The sequence below is a fragment of the Helianthus annuus genome, chromosome 6 (genome assembly GCF_002127325.2).
Source record: "Helianthus annuus cultivar XRQ/B chromosome 6, HanXRQr2.0-SUNRISE, whole genome shotgun sequence".
Lineage (NCBI taxonomy): Eukaryota > Viridiplantae > Streptophyta > Magnoliopsida > Asterales > Asteraceae > Helianthus > Helianthus annuus.
In genome coordinates, this window is record NC_035438.2 from 82,617,825 (window position 1) to 82,634,608 (window position 16,784).

Consider the following 16,784-nt stretch of genomic DNA (forward strand, 5'->3'; position numbering starts at 1 on the left):
TTGGTGCCCAAGCTCACGAAAATTTCAGGTTCTTGCCATCATTTGACAAGTGTTATGACCCCTCTCTGATCTTGATACCTCATAGGCACTTGGCATGATCCTAGACCTTCCTAAACACTATAAATAGCAACCAAATTCAACCATTTTCATTGCTCATTTTTCATTCTTCTCCTCCCATCTCTTTGGAGTTGTTTCCAGCTTTTGGAGACCTCCTAACTGAGTTCTTAAGTGTCCTTTAACACAATTTAAGACGCATGTAAATATCATTATGATTTATTAATAAACATAAACATATTCTTAAGTAGTAAACATTAATCAATTATCATGACAGGTAACACTTATAACAATTACATATGCCATATGGACTATATATATACTCAAATCTTAGATGGTATTTAGGATCCCATTTTCCCACCTCTTTATAACTTATAACTTTTTGCAAAGGAGTTTTTTAGAAAATTATGTTTGGGTAATTGTTTGAAAACGAGTTTTTAATAAGTTAGTTGGTTGTGATTTTTTTGAACAGATGAAAAAGATGATAAGGAGATGAAATCCCAAACACCCGCTTAAATTACATATCATATAGATCCAAACACTCCATCTTATCTATTGGTTCAGGTGTTGCAACCCCGGGGGTCTCACTGGAAGTAGGCTCTCTATTCCTAAGTAACAACCGCTAAAAACAAAAGTTCAAATTTTGAATTATTTAGTCAATATGTATTTTTGTAAAGGAGACAATTACTCCTAAATAGATGCACAATATATTTGTATATATTGCATTCTGTAAATGAGAATCATTCAAGGGAAAAGTTATTTCCTCTCATGGTATCACGCCAGACTTTCCTCTAACCCTATTCCTCCCTTTACTATTCTTTTTCTCTGCTCCATGGCAGCCTCCAACGACCCCACAAACATTCCCCTTCACTCTCTCTGTCATCTTGTCAATATTAAACTCACATCTACTAATTACCTCACATGGAAAAGTCAAGTTCACACAGTCCTCTCATATCTCAACCTCCTTGGTCATATCGATGGCACCACCACACCTCCATCTGAAACCGTAACTAAAGATGACAAAACCACACCTAATCCAGAATTCATCACCTTGAAGGCCAATGACAAGCGACTCCTTTTGCTTCTTCATTCCACACTCACGGAAGAAGCCATGTCTGAAACAATTGGTCACACATCTGCACTTCAAGTGTGGCAGGCTCTTGAGAATGCATACAGCCATGTTTCGATCGAGCGTATGCACACGCTTAGAGATTCGCTGAGCAAGATCCAAAAAGGTTCATCTCCCGTGTCTGAATACGGTCGAAGATTTAAAGCTTTATGTGATCAATTAGCCGCCATCGGTCACCCCGTTAATGAAGAAGACAAGCGCCATTGGTTTCTTTGTGGCCTTGGCGCATCCTTTGAAACCTTCTCCACAGCCCAAAGAACCGTGCACCCAGCCCCTCTCTTTCGTGATCTTCTGGCACATGCCGAAAATCATGAAATATTTCTGCAAACTTTACATGGAACCCAACCTGCTCAAGCCGCCTTTTCAGCCCAAAACCATCGTTCTAACAACTCGGAGAGATCCGCTCGAGGTCGTTATCGTGGAAACTCCTCCAACAGAGGACGTTTCACGTCAAATAAACGAACTATCCATTGCCAGTTATGTCGAAAGTAAGGGCACTATGCTTCTTCGTGTCCGGATCTCGTCAGCTATGCGCAACGGGTCACTCCGCTTGATGCTCATCTAGCACAAGCGTTTCAAGCACAATGTGGAATCAATCCCACTACACCGGATTGGATGGCCGACACTGGAGCAACCGCTCACATGCTTCGCTCCACAACCGGTCTAGACGCATCTCACCCAGACTCTGGTAATACTCGTGTCACATTTGGGAACGGTAAATCGTTACCCGTTTCTAGAATTGGGTCAACCACAATTAACAATGCTATTCCTTTAAAAAATGTGCTTGTTGTTCCTAATATTACGAAAGATCTTCTGTCCATAAGTCCGTTAACAAATGATTCACCCGTTGACGTATTGTTTTCTAATAATTTCTTTCATATTCAGGACCGAAAAACCGCGGAGGTCATCGCTAGAGGAACCTGTGAAAACGGGTTCTATGTTCTTTCGCAAGGTCACAAGTCTTTGCTTGCTGCACTTTCTGTTTCGCATCTCCGTGCTTCGTTTGATAAATGGCATAGTCGTTTAGGACATGTCGCTTTTGATACTATTTCTGTTTTAAATAAGCTTGGACATGTTTTCCTTACATCATTATTACCCAAATTGGGTTTGTGTTCATCGTGTCAACTATCCAAAGCACATCGTTTACCGTTTATTGAAAATGAAAAACGATCGTCACATGTTTTAGATTTAATCCATTGTGATCTTTGGGGTCCTGCACCCATTATGTCCACCGATGGATATTTATATTATGTGATATTTGTTGATGATTTTTCGAGATGCACTTGGTTCTATCCATTAAAAGCTAAATCAGATTTTTTTAGCATACTCGGTGTCTTCCTAAATTTTGTTCAAAATCAATTTTCAACCACCATTAAGGTATTTCAAAGTGATGGTGGAACCAAGTTTACAAACAACCGAATTCAACAATTTTTTCAACATCATGGTATTCAACATCGAATATCTTGTCCTCATACACCCCAACAAAACGGGCGTGCCGAACGCAAACACCGACATATAACTGAAACGGGGTTAGCCATGATGTTTAACTCTCATGCTCCAGCAAATTTGTGGGTTGACGCGTTCACATCAGCCACATATATCATCAATCGCTTACCGAGACCCATTCTTGAAAACAAATCTCCTTTTGAGGTACTTTTTAAACATCCACCATCATATGCAAATTTTAGGGTGTTCGGGTGTCGAGTATTTCTATACCTTAGGGACTATACAAAACATAAACTCCAACCGCGAAGTGCGTCTTGCATATTCATTGGTTATAGTCTAAAGTACAAGGGCTATCGTTGTCTAGACCCTACTACATCACGTGTTTACACAACTCGTCATGCTAAATTCGATGAGGACACATTCTCTTTTTCGGGTAAAGTTTCTCCCATTGATGAAGCTACACTTGTATTTTCAAATTTTGATGATACATTACCAACCCCAACCACATTGCAAAAGTCTCCAACCCCACCACACACTTCACACTCGTCACCTACTCACTCTTTATGCAAAATCTGTCCACTTGACCATTGTGACTCCCATTCATCCACTGGTCAATCTCTTCCAACCCATCAAGACCACATACCATCCCAAACCCAACCTACATCAGCCTATCCACTTTCTAACCAAATACACACATCACCCAATACCCAAAATCATTCAGCCCACACAACACCTGATACCCCAAACCATTCGGCCCAAAATCTAAACCAAACAGTCCAACTTTCACCCCCACCCTTTACGGCCCCTACCTCGTCATCTCAGCCCACTCGTCAAACCCATAATCCATCCACCACTGTCAATTTATCTCAGCCCACATCCTCCTCTACGTCCCAATTCGATGCCTCTCGTCACCCGATGACTACTCGCTCAAAATCGGGTATTTTTAAACCAAAACATTTTGCTGATCTAACCGATTTTTCTTCAAATCAACTTCACCATGCGCTTTTTGTCAATCACACTCCCAAAGGTTACAAAACGGCTGCTAAAAATCCTAAATGGGTTGTGGCCATGCACGATGAAATCAACGCTCTTCAAAATAATAACACTTGGGAACTTGTGCAACGACCCACTCACTCGAATGTGGTCGGTTCAAAATCGATTTACCGGATTAAATACAAATCTGATGGATCTCTTGACCGCTATAAAGCTCGTTTAGTAGCTCAAGGATTCACCCAAGTTCCTGGTCTCGATTTCAGTCACACCTTCAGTCCCGTGGTGAAATCTTCTACCATTCGTGTGGTTCTTAGTCTCGCCACAATCTTCAATTGGAAACTTCGACAACTTGATGTAAACAATGCCTTTTTAAACGGGCACTTGACTGAAACGGTATACATGGAACAACCATCGGGCTTTGTCAATCCAAAATTTCCAAATCATGTTTGCAAGCTTAATCGGGCCCTCTATGGATTGAAACAAGCTCCACGGGCATGGTTTCAACGCCTAAGTGCCTTTCTTCTTACCCTCGGTTTCCATTGCAGTCGAGCCGATCCATCTTTATTTATTTACAAAAAGAACAACACTTTAATTTATCTTCTTGTTTATGTGGACGATGTTATTCTCACAGGCAACGATGAAAAAGTGTTAAATGACTTCACAACTCGCCTACATACAGAATTTAAATTGAAGGATCTTGGTTCATTAAGTTACTTTCTCGGACTTGAAGTAACTCACACCTCATCCGGCCTCTTTCTTAGCCAAGCTAAGTATGCTTATGACATTCGCACTCGAGCCGGTCTTCTTGACTCTAAACCTGTAGCCACCCCTCTAACTACCACCGACACCTTCACCTCCAATGGTACTCCATTTCAAGACCCCACCTTTTACCGTTCCATTGTCGGTGCTCTTCAATACCTCACAATAACCAGACCGGACCTTTCCTATGCGGTGAACCAAGCAAGTCAATATCTTCAAAATCCGACCACGACTCATTTTCAGCTTGTCAAACGAATCTTACGTTATGTCAAAGGAACTTTATCATATGGTCTCTCGTTTGATCGCCCTATTAAAACTACGCTGGTAGGGTACTCAGATGCAGATTGGGCCCGTTGCGTTGAAACTAGATGGTCCACATGCGGTTACTCTATTTATCTTGGTGGAAATTTGGTTTCTTGGAGTGCTAAGAAGCAACCAACCGTATCTCGCTCGAGTTGCGAATCAGAATATCGAGCCATGGCAAATACTGCTGCAGAAATTATATGGCTAACTCATTTGCTAAGAGAACTAAATGCTTTACCAACGGATCGCCCAACTCTTTTATGTGACAACAAAAGTGCCTTATTTCTAAGTCAAAATCCGGTATCACATAAAAGATCAAAACACATTGATATTGATTATCATTTTGTTCGTGAACTAGTATCATCGGGACAGCTCCATACAAAATTCATTCCAACCAAGCTTCAGGTTGCCGACATTTTCACCAAAAGCTTACCAATACCATTGTTTGAGCGCTTCCGCACTATGCTTCGGGTCGGACCACCTATTCGCTTGAAGGGGGGTAACAACCGCTAAAAACAAAAGTTCAAATTTTGAATTATTTAGTCAATATGTGTTTTTGTAAAGGAGACAATTACTCCTAAATAGATGCACAATATATTTGTATATATTGCATTCTGTAAATGAGAATCATTCAAGGGAAAAGTTATTTTCTCTCACTAAGGAATAGAGATTCTACTTTGGCTTTGCTATCAATGAGATTTACTAAGTAGGATGATGATGAACCCTTCAAAGTTAATAAGTAAGGTCTAGTTTTGTACAATTGCAAATGTTTGAAGGTTAGTTTTGTAAACCGATGGGAGCATCTATCTCTCTGGTAACGTCTGGAATGGCATAGTCTCGAATATATCCAATGATAACAAGATATATCACACCAAAAAACACTCAAACCCTAGTTGCAATCTTTTGATCACACTTGTAAAATTCCTCTACAAATCATTGCTGTAATCAGTTCTCGATATCTCGATTTGTGATGGCGCTTAACCCTAATCTGTACCCTAACGGGATGCCCGTAGCATTCGTCAACGAGATGTTCGTCTTGATCAGAGACGGTGTCGAGTTTGAGGTTGACAAGATCGCTGGGTAATCCATTAATCTTTCATAATTTTCTGTATCAATTGAATGATCACCGTCTTAGAATTTTTGTAATATTATCTGAATGAGTTTGAGTTTAGGGTTTATTGTTTTAGGTTTAGGATTTGTTCATGCTATTTTGCCAAATTTTATAAGTTAAAAGAGAAATTGACATTACCTTTTTGTAAATTAACCTTATGTAGACTAGATTTGTATGTATTGTGCATGTAAATGTCTGCATATATAATATACATGTATTTGTATATATTTGTGTCTTTGTGCATCAACATAGTAAGTGGTGATTGCCTCGTATTAGCAGTGGCGAAGTTTGACCCGAATGGGGGGGGGGGGGGTGTTTCGAAAACGTATATACCCAAAAATTTCTATACGAAAACTACATATATAACACTATTGAGCGAAAAGTTCGGGGGGTCGGGCGCCCCCTCCGGCCCCTTCCATACTTCGCCCCTGCGTATTAGGGCTAGTTTGGTGAATCTACAGTCTGCTTTTTTGTTTTTTGGTCTCTTTGATTGGGGAGGATGAACAGAACTGCACTGTAGAACATATATGTTATTGATCTACAGGTGGAAACACAAATTGAAGTGACATCAGCAAAAACTTTCATGAAATTGCAAGTTTTTTTTTTTTTTTTTGAAATTGTGAGGGAGGCGAACATGCCAAAGAAAGTTTTATTTAGGTTTATAATTGGATTTTGAATCACCTTTCTGATCTTGAGAATCATATTGTTCATAGACTTCTTTTGTAAGTTGTAATCGAAGCTTGTAAAGTTTAACATAAGAGTCTAATCGTGAATTACTTCTGTAAACTTGATTCGTGTATACGTGCACAGTATGTGTATGGATGATATATGTAAATGTGTGCACAAGCACATACATATAGTACCACATATATCTATGTACTGGTGCACAAACACATACATATAGTACCACATATGTAGTTTGAACAGACTATACTCCGTTCAGAGCTGCACAATATGCGTTTAGATCATAGTTATTAAAGGCGTCAGGCACACTCAAGGCGCATAGGCCTTGCCTGGGGCCTAGGCGCAAAGCGCAAAAAAAGCGAGGGCTTGAGAAAAATAAGGCGTATAATGAAAAAAAAATTAAAACATATTATGTATTAGAACAATAATACTATTCTTTAAATAAAATAAACAAAATTCTATCATATAACACTTTATATCATCTATTTATTAAAAAAAGTTCTAAAATATTGGTGTATTAGTGTAAAAAAGTAGTTTTCCTTGGATAAAAGAAGAATTCTGGCTATAATCTTGTCGGAATTTAGAGACTTTGGGCGGAAACTCTCAGGAATCTAGGAATCTCGCCGGAATGTGTGCCTGAACCATCACCTAGAGAATTAAAGCGCAATTTCCTCGACTTAAAGCGCAACTGACTCGCCTCGCCTGAAAAATGGGCCTAGACGCAAGAGGCGATGGCTTTTAACAACTATGGTTTAGATATGCATATGTATTATGCATCTACGTCTATGCATGTACATGTATATGTTTTTGTCTTTGTACACAAACACATACATATAGGATCACGTATGTAGTTTGAACGAACTGTGCTCTGTTCAGGGCTTCTGGAGGGACTGTGAAAGCGAAGGGGAAGATATATTTGTCAAATATTCGCATGGTGTTTGTTGCTGATAAGCCTACAGGGAACTTTATTGCTTTTGACATGCCCCTGGTGAGAACTTTTTCACTTGGTTAAGCGGTTAATGTTGCATTCTCTTGTAAACTTGAGTCAAGTATCTGACTTTTGCAGCTTTATGTTCATGGAGAAAAATTTAACCAACCGATATTTCACTGCAACAACATATCTGGACTTGTGGAGCCTGTGAGTTGATTAATGTGTTGTTTTGACTTGTGAAAATTGTGGCTGATTTGCCATCTCATGTAATTGTGTTTGCCTGATTGTAGGTAGTCCCAGAGGGGCAGCCCGCGGCCTTATACTCCACTCACTCGTTCAAGATTTTGTTCAAGGAAGGGGGTTGTGGAACATTTGTGCCATTGTTCTTTAATTTGATAAAATCTGTGAGACAGTATAATCAACAGTTTACTGCTGCTGCTTCTGCTCCTCCTGATCCTTTAAGAGCAGCAGAAACTCCAGTTGATGAAATGATGAGATGCGCGTAAGTACCATTTCTAATGATTGGACATTTAGGGGTTGTTATTTTATGAATGACTCAATTCAGGTTATGGTTTAGGGGTGTGAATTTATGACGCGCTACAAGTCTAACGCGAAATTTGCGGGTTTGGTTCGGTTTAGTCTAGGGTTCAGGTTGAAGTGTTGGACATGCTAACGAGTAACGCGTGTAAACGTGTTGGTTTGGGTTGTACTCATAGGTTTGCGTGTTGACCTGTTTAACCCGTTTATCTATTTTTTATATTTTTAAAATGTGCCTTTTTGTCATAACAGATTGGTTGCGTATTTTATGTCAAATTTTAAGAATTAAAAGAGAAATTGACAACAGCTTTTATAATTTAAATATAATTGTTTTACATAAGTTTGTAAGTTTAGAGTATTTATATGCAAAAGAAGTAGTTTTAGGTTAAAGGGGTTATTGTGCCAACCTGTGAATATCATGTATCTAACACGATTTTGGGTTCATGTCGGGATCAGTTGTCAGGCTACGAACACGATCTGTTTAGCATCCATATGAATATAGTTTATTTGTAGAGCGAACAAACGGGTATACTTAAGAGAAGTTTAGCCAAGAAAGAAACTAGTCAAATGAATTATAACTTTTAATGCATAATACAACCCCAAAGCATTTTGTTTTTGACTAATTTAATTTTGTAACAATCGTTGACCCGAATTTGGCCTCTTTTTAGTGTTTTTCAATCATCTAACTTGAATTTTGTGCAATGAACCCTTTTGTGTGAGCAGATATGTGGATCCGAATGATCCAACAAGGATCTTTCTGCAGCAGCCGACTTCAGATGCACAGCTGAGACGCCGTACATATCATCCTCAATCTGAGCAATCCTAATTTGAAACTTCATGTGATCTGCAAGCTACTTCAAATGATTACTTGTGTGCAGTTCTAGTTCTGCACATGAGGTTTATCTTTCTGTGTATGTACTTTGTATTTCAACTTGGTAAGTTGCTGGTGAGACCGACATGCTTCATCTATGATTTCAACAATTAAAACTTGTATATTTTTACATCGAAATAAATAAATAAATGCCTATAGGTTTCCTTGATCTTCTGTTTGTGTCGAATAATAACTATGAGTATATGGTATATAGGAGGATGGAATATTCATGAGAAGCATCTATGAATGATTTATCAACCTCATGGAATTGCTTGGTTACATAATAATTCTTTTCTTTCATCTCCTCTTTGACATGATAGAATGACTGTAACAGCTACGACTGAATGACAAATTGTTGGGGTTTTCGTATGGGTCTCAAGTTCCCTTTTTTTAACAGAAGCATGTAAAGAAATAACGTTTTTAAAACCCATCAGGGTTCGTAGGCTTTAGGGTAGCCGGCCCTAATTAGGGTTAGCCGGCCCTAGTTAGGGTTAGCCGGCCCTAGTTATTAGGCCCACTTAGTTAACTTGTTGACCAAGTAGGAAACCCTAATCTTGTTCTATAAATACCTATTATGTAATTGTAATCTGTGTCATTCTAAAAACAGTTGTGAGCATCTAATAAAAGTAAAACCCTAGTTGCAACCCGTGGACGTAGGTCACCTTGACCGAACCACGTAAATTCTCGTGTTCTTTATTTTCTGCTAGTGTGTGTGTGTGTGTTTGTTCCGCTTTCGCTCGGGCCTACTCTGATTCGATACCCCTAACAAGTGGTATCAGAGCCAAAGGTTCAGTAAAATATATGGTTCACACGGTTATCGCAGGAGAAGGAGAGAGCTGGACGAGAGATCTTGATCTGCTGTTGCTGCCGTCGCCGCTGACTTGTTTACGGCCCGTACCTATTCTCTGGTTACGGCTCGTAAGGTCTAGGGTTTGCGCCGTAGGGTTTGCTGTTGCAGATCTGGTGGTTTTGGGGTGTTTGGCGATTAAGGTTTCGGTTCTTGAACCCTGGTTATTCGCTGATTTTACGCTCGGGTTTGCAAGAGAAGTCGCTGGTTCGGGTACTTCGGGTTTCTGGTTTATTGAAAGTTGCTCGGGTTTCGGTTGCTTGGTTCCTTGTGGGTTTTTTCTGGTTTTTCTCGTTTGCTATGGCTGAAGACGGGAAGTTCCGAATCGAGAAGTTCAACGGTACTGATTTTGCTTGGTGGAGAATGCAAATAGAGGCGTTGCTTGGTGAATGCGATTTGGATGTGGTACTGGAAGAAAAACCTGCTGGAATGGATAAAGCTGCCGAGGCAATTTGGAACTCAAAGGACAAAAAGGCAAGAGGTAAAATTACATTGGCTTTGACGAGGAGCGTTGCATTTAATATCATGAAAGAAACAACTGCTCGTGATATGTTAGAAGCTCTGTCAAATATGTATGAGAAGCCGTCTGCCGGTAATAGGGTGTTCTTGATGAGGGAACTGTTTAATATGAGAATGAACGAAGGCAGTTCAGTTGCTGATCACATTAACGAGGTCAATTCAATTTTGTCCAGGTTATCAACTGTGGGCATGAAGTTGGATGACGACACTCAGGCTGTGGTTTTGTTATCTTCCTTACCTGATAGTTGGTCAGGATTTGTGACAACGGTCACTGAAACTGCTGGAACTAGAAATTTGAAGTTTGATCGGGTCCGGGATAGTGTTTTGGGTGAAGACGTTCGCCGGAGGAACACTAGTGGAGGATCTACTTCTGGTATGCTCAGTGTTAGAAGGGGAAGAGGTAAAAACAGAAGCAGTGGGAGTCGTGGGAAAAGCTTGTCTAAAGCTGGGAAGAATGTGAGGTGCTGGAACTGTGGTGAAAAGGGGCATGTTAAAAACGAGTGTCCTGGTTCTAAGAAAGAGGATGGTAAGCAGCATGTAAACAGTGTTGTGTCAGATGAATCTGACAGTGACGTACTGGTTTGCTGTGAAGAGTCTATAGATTCTTGGGCTATGGATTCTGGTTCTTCGTTTCACGCCATGCACAGCGGGGAGACGATGGTGAATCTGAAAAAAGGAGACTTTGGAAAGGTACGATTAGCTAACGGTCATGTTCTTAATGTTACAGGTATGGGAGATGTCAATCTGAAGACTCCACTGGGCACTACATGGAACTTAAAGAACGTCAGGGTAATTCCAGGTTTAACGAAGAAACTTATTTCTGTTAGTCAACTGGATAAACAGGGACTAGATGTTAAGTTTGGTGGTGGGAAGTGGAAGGTGATTGATGGAAATCTTGTTGTTGCCTGTGGGAGGAGACGAGGATCATTGTATCTAGTTGAGATACCTATTGAGGGAGTAGCCGTCCCTGTACAACATAAAGTCTGGTTCACTGAATCTAGTAAGCGGAAGAGGGTTCAATTTGCGAACTTGAATCCTGGTGCTTTGGGGATGTCAGTTGAATGTGGTCGGGGGTCTAAGTTTAAGTCAGTCAGGGGATTTGGTGATAGTGGGAGCATGGGTCGTGTTCCGGGTACAATCACAAAGAACCGTTGGGTTTTGAAGACGAAGATTCCGACTAAAGAAAAAAGCTCTCCTGGAAATAGTTTGCAAAATGTGAAGAGTGGTATTAATTCTCGGTGTATCTCTGGAGCTGGTGGATCGTGCAAGCCGGTTGAGATAGAGAATGGGTCTGATAAGACTGTTGGGTTGGAGCTTGTGGGAGCTTCAACTGGTCTCTCAGTTACTTGATGAGAGGTGTGGTTGCAACTAGGTGGCTTGGATGTGACTGAAGTCTTAGCTTGTTCTTGGAACTGGAGGCTGGGATTGGATGCACTTTGTGGACTATGCAAAGCCCCCGAGTGAGAGATTGTTGGGTTCGTAGGCTTTAGGGTAGCCGACCCTAATTAGGGTTAGCCGGCCCTAGTTAGGGTTAGCCGGCCCTAGTTATTAGGCCCACTTAGTTAACTTGTTGACCAAGTAGGAAACCCTAATCTTGTTCTATAAATACCTATTATGTAATTGTAGTCCGTGTCATTCTAAAAACAGTTGTGAGCATCTAATAAAAGTAAAACCCTAGTTGCAACCCGTGGACGTAGGTCACCTTGACCGAACCACGTAAATTCTCGTGTTCTTTATTTTCTGCTAGTGTGTGTGTGTGTTTGTTCCGCTTCCGCTCGGGCCTACTCTGATTCGATACCCCTAACATATATGGTATATAGGAGGATGGAATATTCATGAGAAGCATCTATGAATGATTTATCAACCTCATAGAATTGCTTGGTTACATAATAATTCTTTTCTTTCATCTCCTCTTTGACATGATAGAATGACTGTAACAGCTACGACTGAATGGCAAATTGTTGGGGTTTTCGTATGGGTCTCAAGTTCCCTTTTTTTAACAGAAGCATGTAAAGAAATAACGTTTTTAAAACCCATCACCGTTGATTCATTTGAATATCAACATAAAAAACTGAGAATAAGCATCTGATGTTTTACATTTGATTTTGATTCAAGGGGTTACGATAACAGACAATGTAAGGTGATTTACAAGGTTATTTGTGTGAATCAACTTGTGGTTTGATAGTTTCTAAGCTCTTCTTTGCTGCGGGTTGTTTGACACAAAACTCGTTGTGTTAACCGACCCAAAACACCCTTTTCATGTGGTGTTTGGGTCATGTCATAGGTGGTGTTTAGAGGACCACATCTGCAGACATCTGTAGCAGAAAAGGTTGCCTTTCTTTAAGCTTAAACTCTTTATCCATTAACTCAACAATGTTATTTAAAACTGAGATGTAGTTAGCTTTACAGTGAGATAATACATGTCGTTTGGCAAGGCCGTGACAGTCATTCTCCAAGCCTTCTCTCCATAAATATCTTCATCTGAAAACGGTGGACAACCAATCTAGGAGGCTCGTTTGTAGATCTATTATCAAAGTATCCATCTTTGAATTCAAAGATGGCTTCTTTTATATATTCTGTTTAAGCATGAAGAAGAATACGTTTTTGAAATAATAAATAATAATAGGTACATTAAGAGTCTCCAGAGCTTGTTTGTAGATCTATGATCAAAGTGCCAATAATTTCTAGATTAACTGGTGGAACGCTTGCATTTCTCTTGGGAGATTGCAGGTTCAACTCCCACTTGGTGCATAATAAGACGATGATAGGGGCTCAGAGAAACTTGGGTTCGATCCTTGAGCCAAACGAGTTTTACTGGTTTCACCGTCGTGCCTACGGGCGAGTGGGTTACCAGGTTTTCCCTAGAATTGGTGGTGGACTCGGGTTACTCTCGGAGTACTCCGTTTGGTCAGGTGGCCGGGTACCTCAAAAGTGCTTGGGATTGATTCTATTGGCCGTTAAAAAAAAATCTATGATCAAAGTATCCATCTAATATTTTCTTGATCCTTCTTTTATATTCTATTTAAGTATACGTCTCTCAAATAATAATATGTAGATTTAGAGTCTCGAGAGTTTGTTTGTAGATCTATTATCTAAGTATTCATCTCTTATATTTTCTTGAGAGATCACTTATTTTATATTCATTTGAGTATAAACAACACATCTTTGAAATAATCATCGATAAATAGAAGGAATGTTTGATATGAATCTTTTAGGAGCTTCTAGCTTTAAACTTAAAAAAAAAAAAAAAAAAAAACTCCTACTCAATAAAAAGTATTGTTTGGTTGAAGAAGCTTGAAACTTTTACGTTAGAAGCTTGAAACTTTTGATTGAACGCTCCTACTAGTAGCGTTTAGAAGAAGCTACAAGCTTTTAGAGAAAAAATGACTATTTTAACCTCTAAGGGTGTACGGTGTGGGCGGCAAAGGGATGCGGTAAAGAGGGTTTGCTGCGCGGTAACACCGCCGCCAACCCCCTTTGCCGCTCGGTAAGCTTTCCTCTTCAGTGACGTTGTACCGATCGACAAAATGTATGGTTTGACCGTTTGGGTGATGCCCAACGGCTATATAGCCGTTAAATAAAAAACATATTTTTTCTTTTTAAAATTAAACTATAAATACCCAACATAATTCATACCCAAATACATTCAAATTTATACCCCAACCAAACCAAAAAATACCAAACATTTACCCAATAATTCCAAAACAAAATGGCGGATGAACTCCCGTTGTTTTTTCCACCCGATAGTAGCGACGATTCATCCGATAGTAACATTCTTTTTTTCCAAAATCTCATCGAAGAAGCCGAACTTTCAAGACACGGGCACATCTAACCGAAGGAGATATATTGAACGTTAACGTGAGGTGGGGCATGAGACACTCATGGTGGATTATTTTGTCGAAGACCCGAAATACAACAAAGATATTTTTCAGCATATTTTCCGTATGTCGAAACATTTGTTTCTAAAAATTGTGAGCGATGTGGAAGCGAACGACTCGTGGTTTCAAGAGGCCCTCGATGCGCGAGGTAGGAAGGGCTTTACGCCGTTGCAAAAGGTTACATCGGCTATTAAACAGCTCACAACTGGTAGCACTCTAGACGAGAACAATGAGTACTTGCATATGGCCGAAAGAACTTCCCGCAAGTGCCTAGAATATTTTTGCGACACGGTTTGCAAAATATACGCTCCGGAGTTCTTACGTAGACCGACAAGCCACGACATGACACTTTTATACGAAGCTTATGAGGAAAAACATCACCTTCCAGGTATGTTCGGTAGCCTTGATTGCACCCATTTCGTTTGGCGATTTTGTCCCACAGAGTATCGAGGCCAGTATATGCGAGGAGATCACTGATATGCGACTGTTATGCTCGAAGCGATTGCATCTCAAGATTTATGGATTTGGCATGCTTTTTGCGGTCCACCAGGTTCACAAAACGATATATATGTGCTACAACAATCTCCGTTATTTTTAATGGAACAAAATGGAACCGCGCCAAAACGTCCATTTTACGTTAACAACCATTTATACAAACGTGGTTATTTACTCATGGATGGAATCTACCATGCATGGTCCGTGTTTGTGAAGTCGATCCCATACCCTCACGAAGTGGATGAAAAGAAGTTCAAGAGGCAACACGAGGCGGCAAGAAAAGACGTTGAACGGGCTTTTGGTGTTTTGAAGTCGAAATGGGGTGTATTGAGTCGGCCGATGCGAGCAAGAACCGTTAGAAAAATTAGGAGTGTTGTGTACACGTGTATTATTTTAAACAACATGATTTTGAAAGACGACGACAACGCGATAGCACCGATACACATTCGGGATCCTCCGGTCGAGCCCGCTCTAGACGATACGGTGTTGGACGAGCTAATGGATGAAGACACACATTGGAGACTAAAACACGATCTCATGAATCATCTCGCAAGTCAAGATTTACCCCACCTTTTGGTCGATTCCGACGAAGACTAGTTTAATTTATTTCAATTTAATGTAATTTTAATGTTTTTTAATTTAATGTAATTTTAATGTTTTTAATTTAATGTAATGTTATTCTTAATTTATTCTACATTTATTATGTTAAAATACATGTTTAAATATTAAATATACCAGTTTAAAAAATAAAAATAAAAAAAAATAGTTTACCTATTCCAAAGTGTCTAACCACCGTCAACGTTTTGAGCAATAGGTAAACATAATAGGTAAAGTGACATGGCACTCTTTGATTGGTCGATTTGAAAGTTTACCTATTAAAAGTGTTTAACCACTCCTTATACCCTAAAGATAACTTTTTCATTTTTTTCTAAAGATAACGAAAAATAAGATTTTTAGTTATCTTTTAAACAAATTCTTTGATTATATATACCCGATCTTCGTATGTTGTTGTTCTCATACGTTCTTCTTCGATCGTTCCCTTCATCACCGATTTTTTGGTACGTTATCTCTTCCCTTACATGTGAAAATTTTGACTTTATCGATTACTATAACTTGTTATGTGTATTAAGAATATGTTGGTTGATCAAAATACACTGATTATTTGATTAGTTTCTATCTACACCGATTCATATATATTGCATAAAGTGACTTTCAATTAATTGTTTGATTTGCATTTATTTGATTTACAATTTAATATATTCCTCTTTAGTTTATTAGTAATAATATAATTAAACACAAATTGATCTATCCAGATTAGATTGTTTGAAATTAATTTAACTATTACATTAAATTGTAAACAATATTCAAGTTGCTAGATGGACTCTAAAAAGAGAAAAGGGAAAAGAGAAAGTTGGACAAAAGAAATGGTATTAGAATTATGTAGGTTCTTAAATAAATATATTACGAAGCATGGTCGAACATCTCCATTCAAATGGGTTTCTCTTCAGCTAGAGTTTGAAAAGATTATATGTGTGTGTGATTACGTTTAGTATTATGTTTTTTAGTTATTTCAATTTTGGTCATTTTATACAATTTATTAAAAGCTCCAGCTACTCTGCTAAACACCTAAATATATCCAAAAAGTTACAACTACCAGCTACCAGCCACCACCTTACAACCACCAGCCACCAGCTACTTTTGGCAAACATACCCAGAGTCTCAAGAGCCTAATCTCATACCACTTGTTGGATTAGGATCTCTACTTCACCGATTGATTCTGTATTATACGTTGGTTTGCACAACGGGGATAGGCTATCAATACCAATCAAGCACACACCTTTTCTAAGTATGATCAAAATCAAATAATATGTTTTCTGGAAATCGTACTTCTGTATCGATCTTGAACAACCAATGTTACTAAACTTAGAGCAACCGCAACGGTAAGTCCGTTGCCTGTGGTTTGCTCGACAGACGAGGGGTAAAGAAGAGCACCCGTTGGAGATGGTGATGTGGCTTGGTCCAGTGGTGTGTGGTCTGCTCTAGTGGACCAGTGTGGTTTGGATTGAGTGGGGACCACCCACTCACAATTGTTTTTTTAGTATAAAAAGTGGATAAAAAGCGGGGTGATGTGTGTAAAATGCAACATATAAATTACATCAATTGAGGCATAAAACTAACCCTTTTTAAGTACTAATGTTGGAAAAAGAGTGTTTTTGTCTTCCTTTTG

The 16,784-nt window shown here is 39.3% G+C and overlaps 2 protein-coding genes across 2 annotated transcripts; both read left to right on the plus strand.

Annotated features, from left to right (window-relative positions):
• The first annotated feature begins 5,474 nt into the window (after positions 1-5,474).
• Positions 5,475-8,989, plus strand: LOC110886451 (UPF0664 stress-induced protein C29B12.11c). Its single transcript, XM_022134251.2, has 5 exons — positions 5,475-5,764; positions 7,356-7,467; positions 7,546-7,617; positions 7,701-7,912; positions 8,671-8,989. Exons 1-5 carry the CDS (start codon positions 5,655-5,657, stop codon positions 8,771-8,773), a joined length of 609 nt encoding a protein of 202 aa, XP_021989943.1. The 5' UTR covers positions 5,475-5,654; the 3' UTR covers positions 8,774-8,989.
• Positions 8,990-14,065: 5,076 nt separating this feature from the next.
• LOC110883240 lies at positions 14,066-15,154 on the plus strand. The gene is made up of 2 exons (XM_022131047.1): positions 14,066-14,450; positions 14,973-15,154. Exons 1-2 carry the CDS (start codon positions 14,066-14,068, stop codon positions 15,152-15,154), a joined length of 567 nt encoding a protein of 188 aa, XP_021986739.1.
• The last annotated feature ends 1,630 nt before the right edge of the window (positions 15,155-16,784 follow it).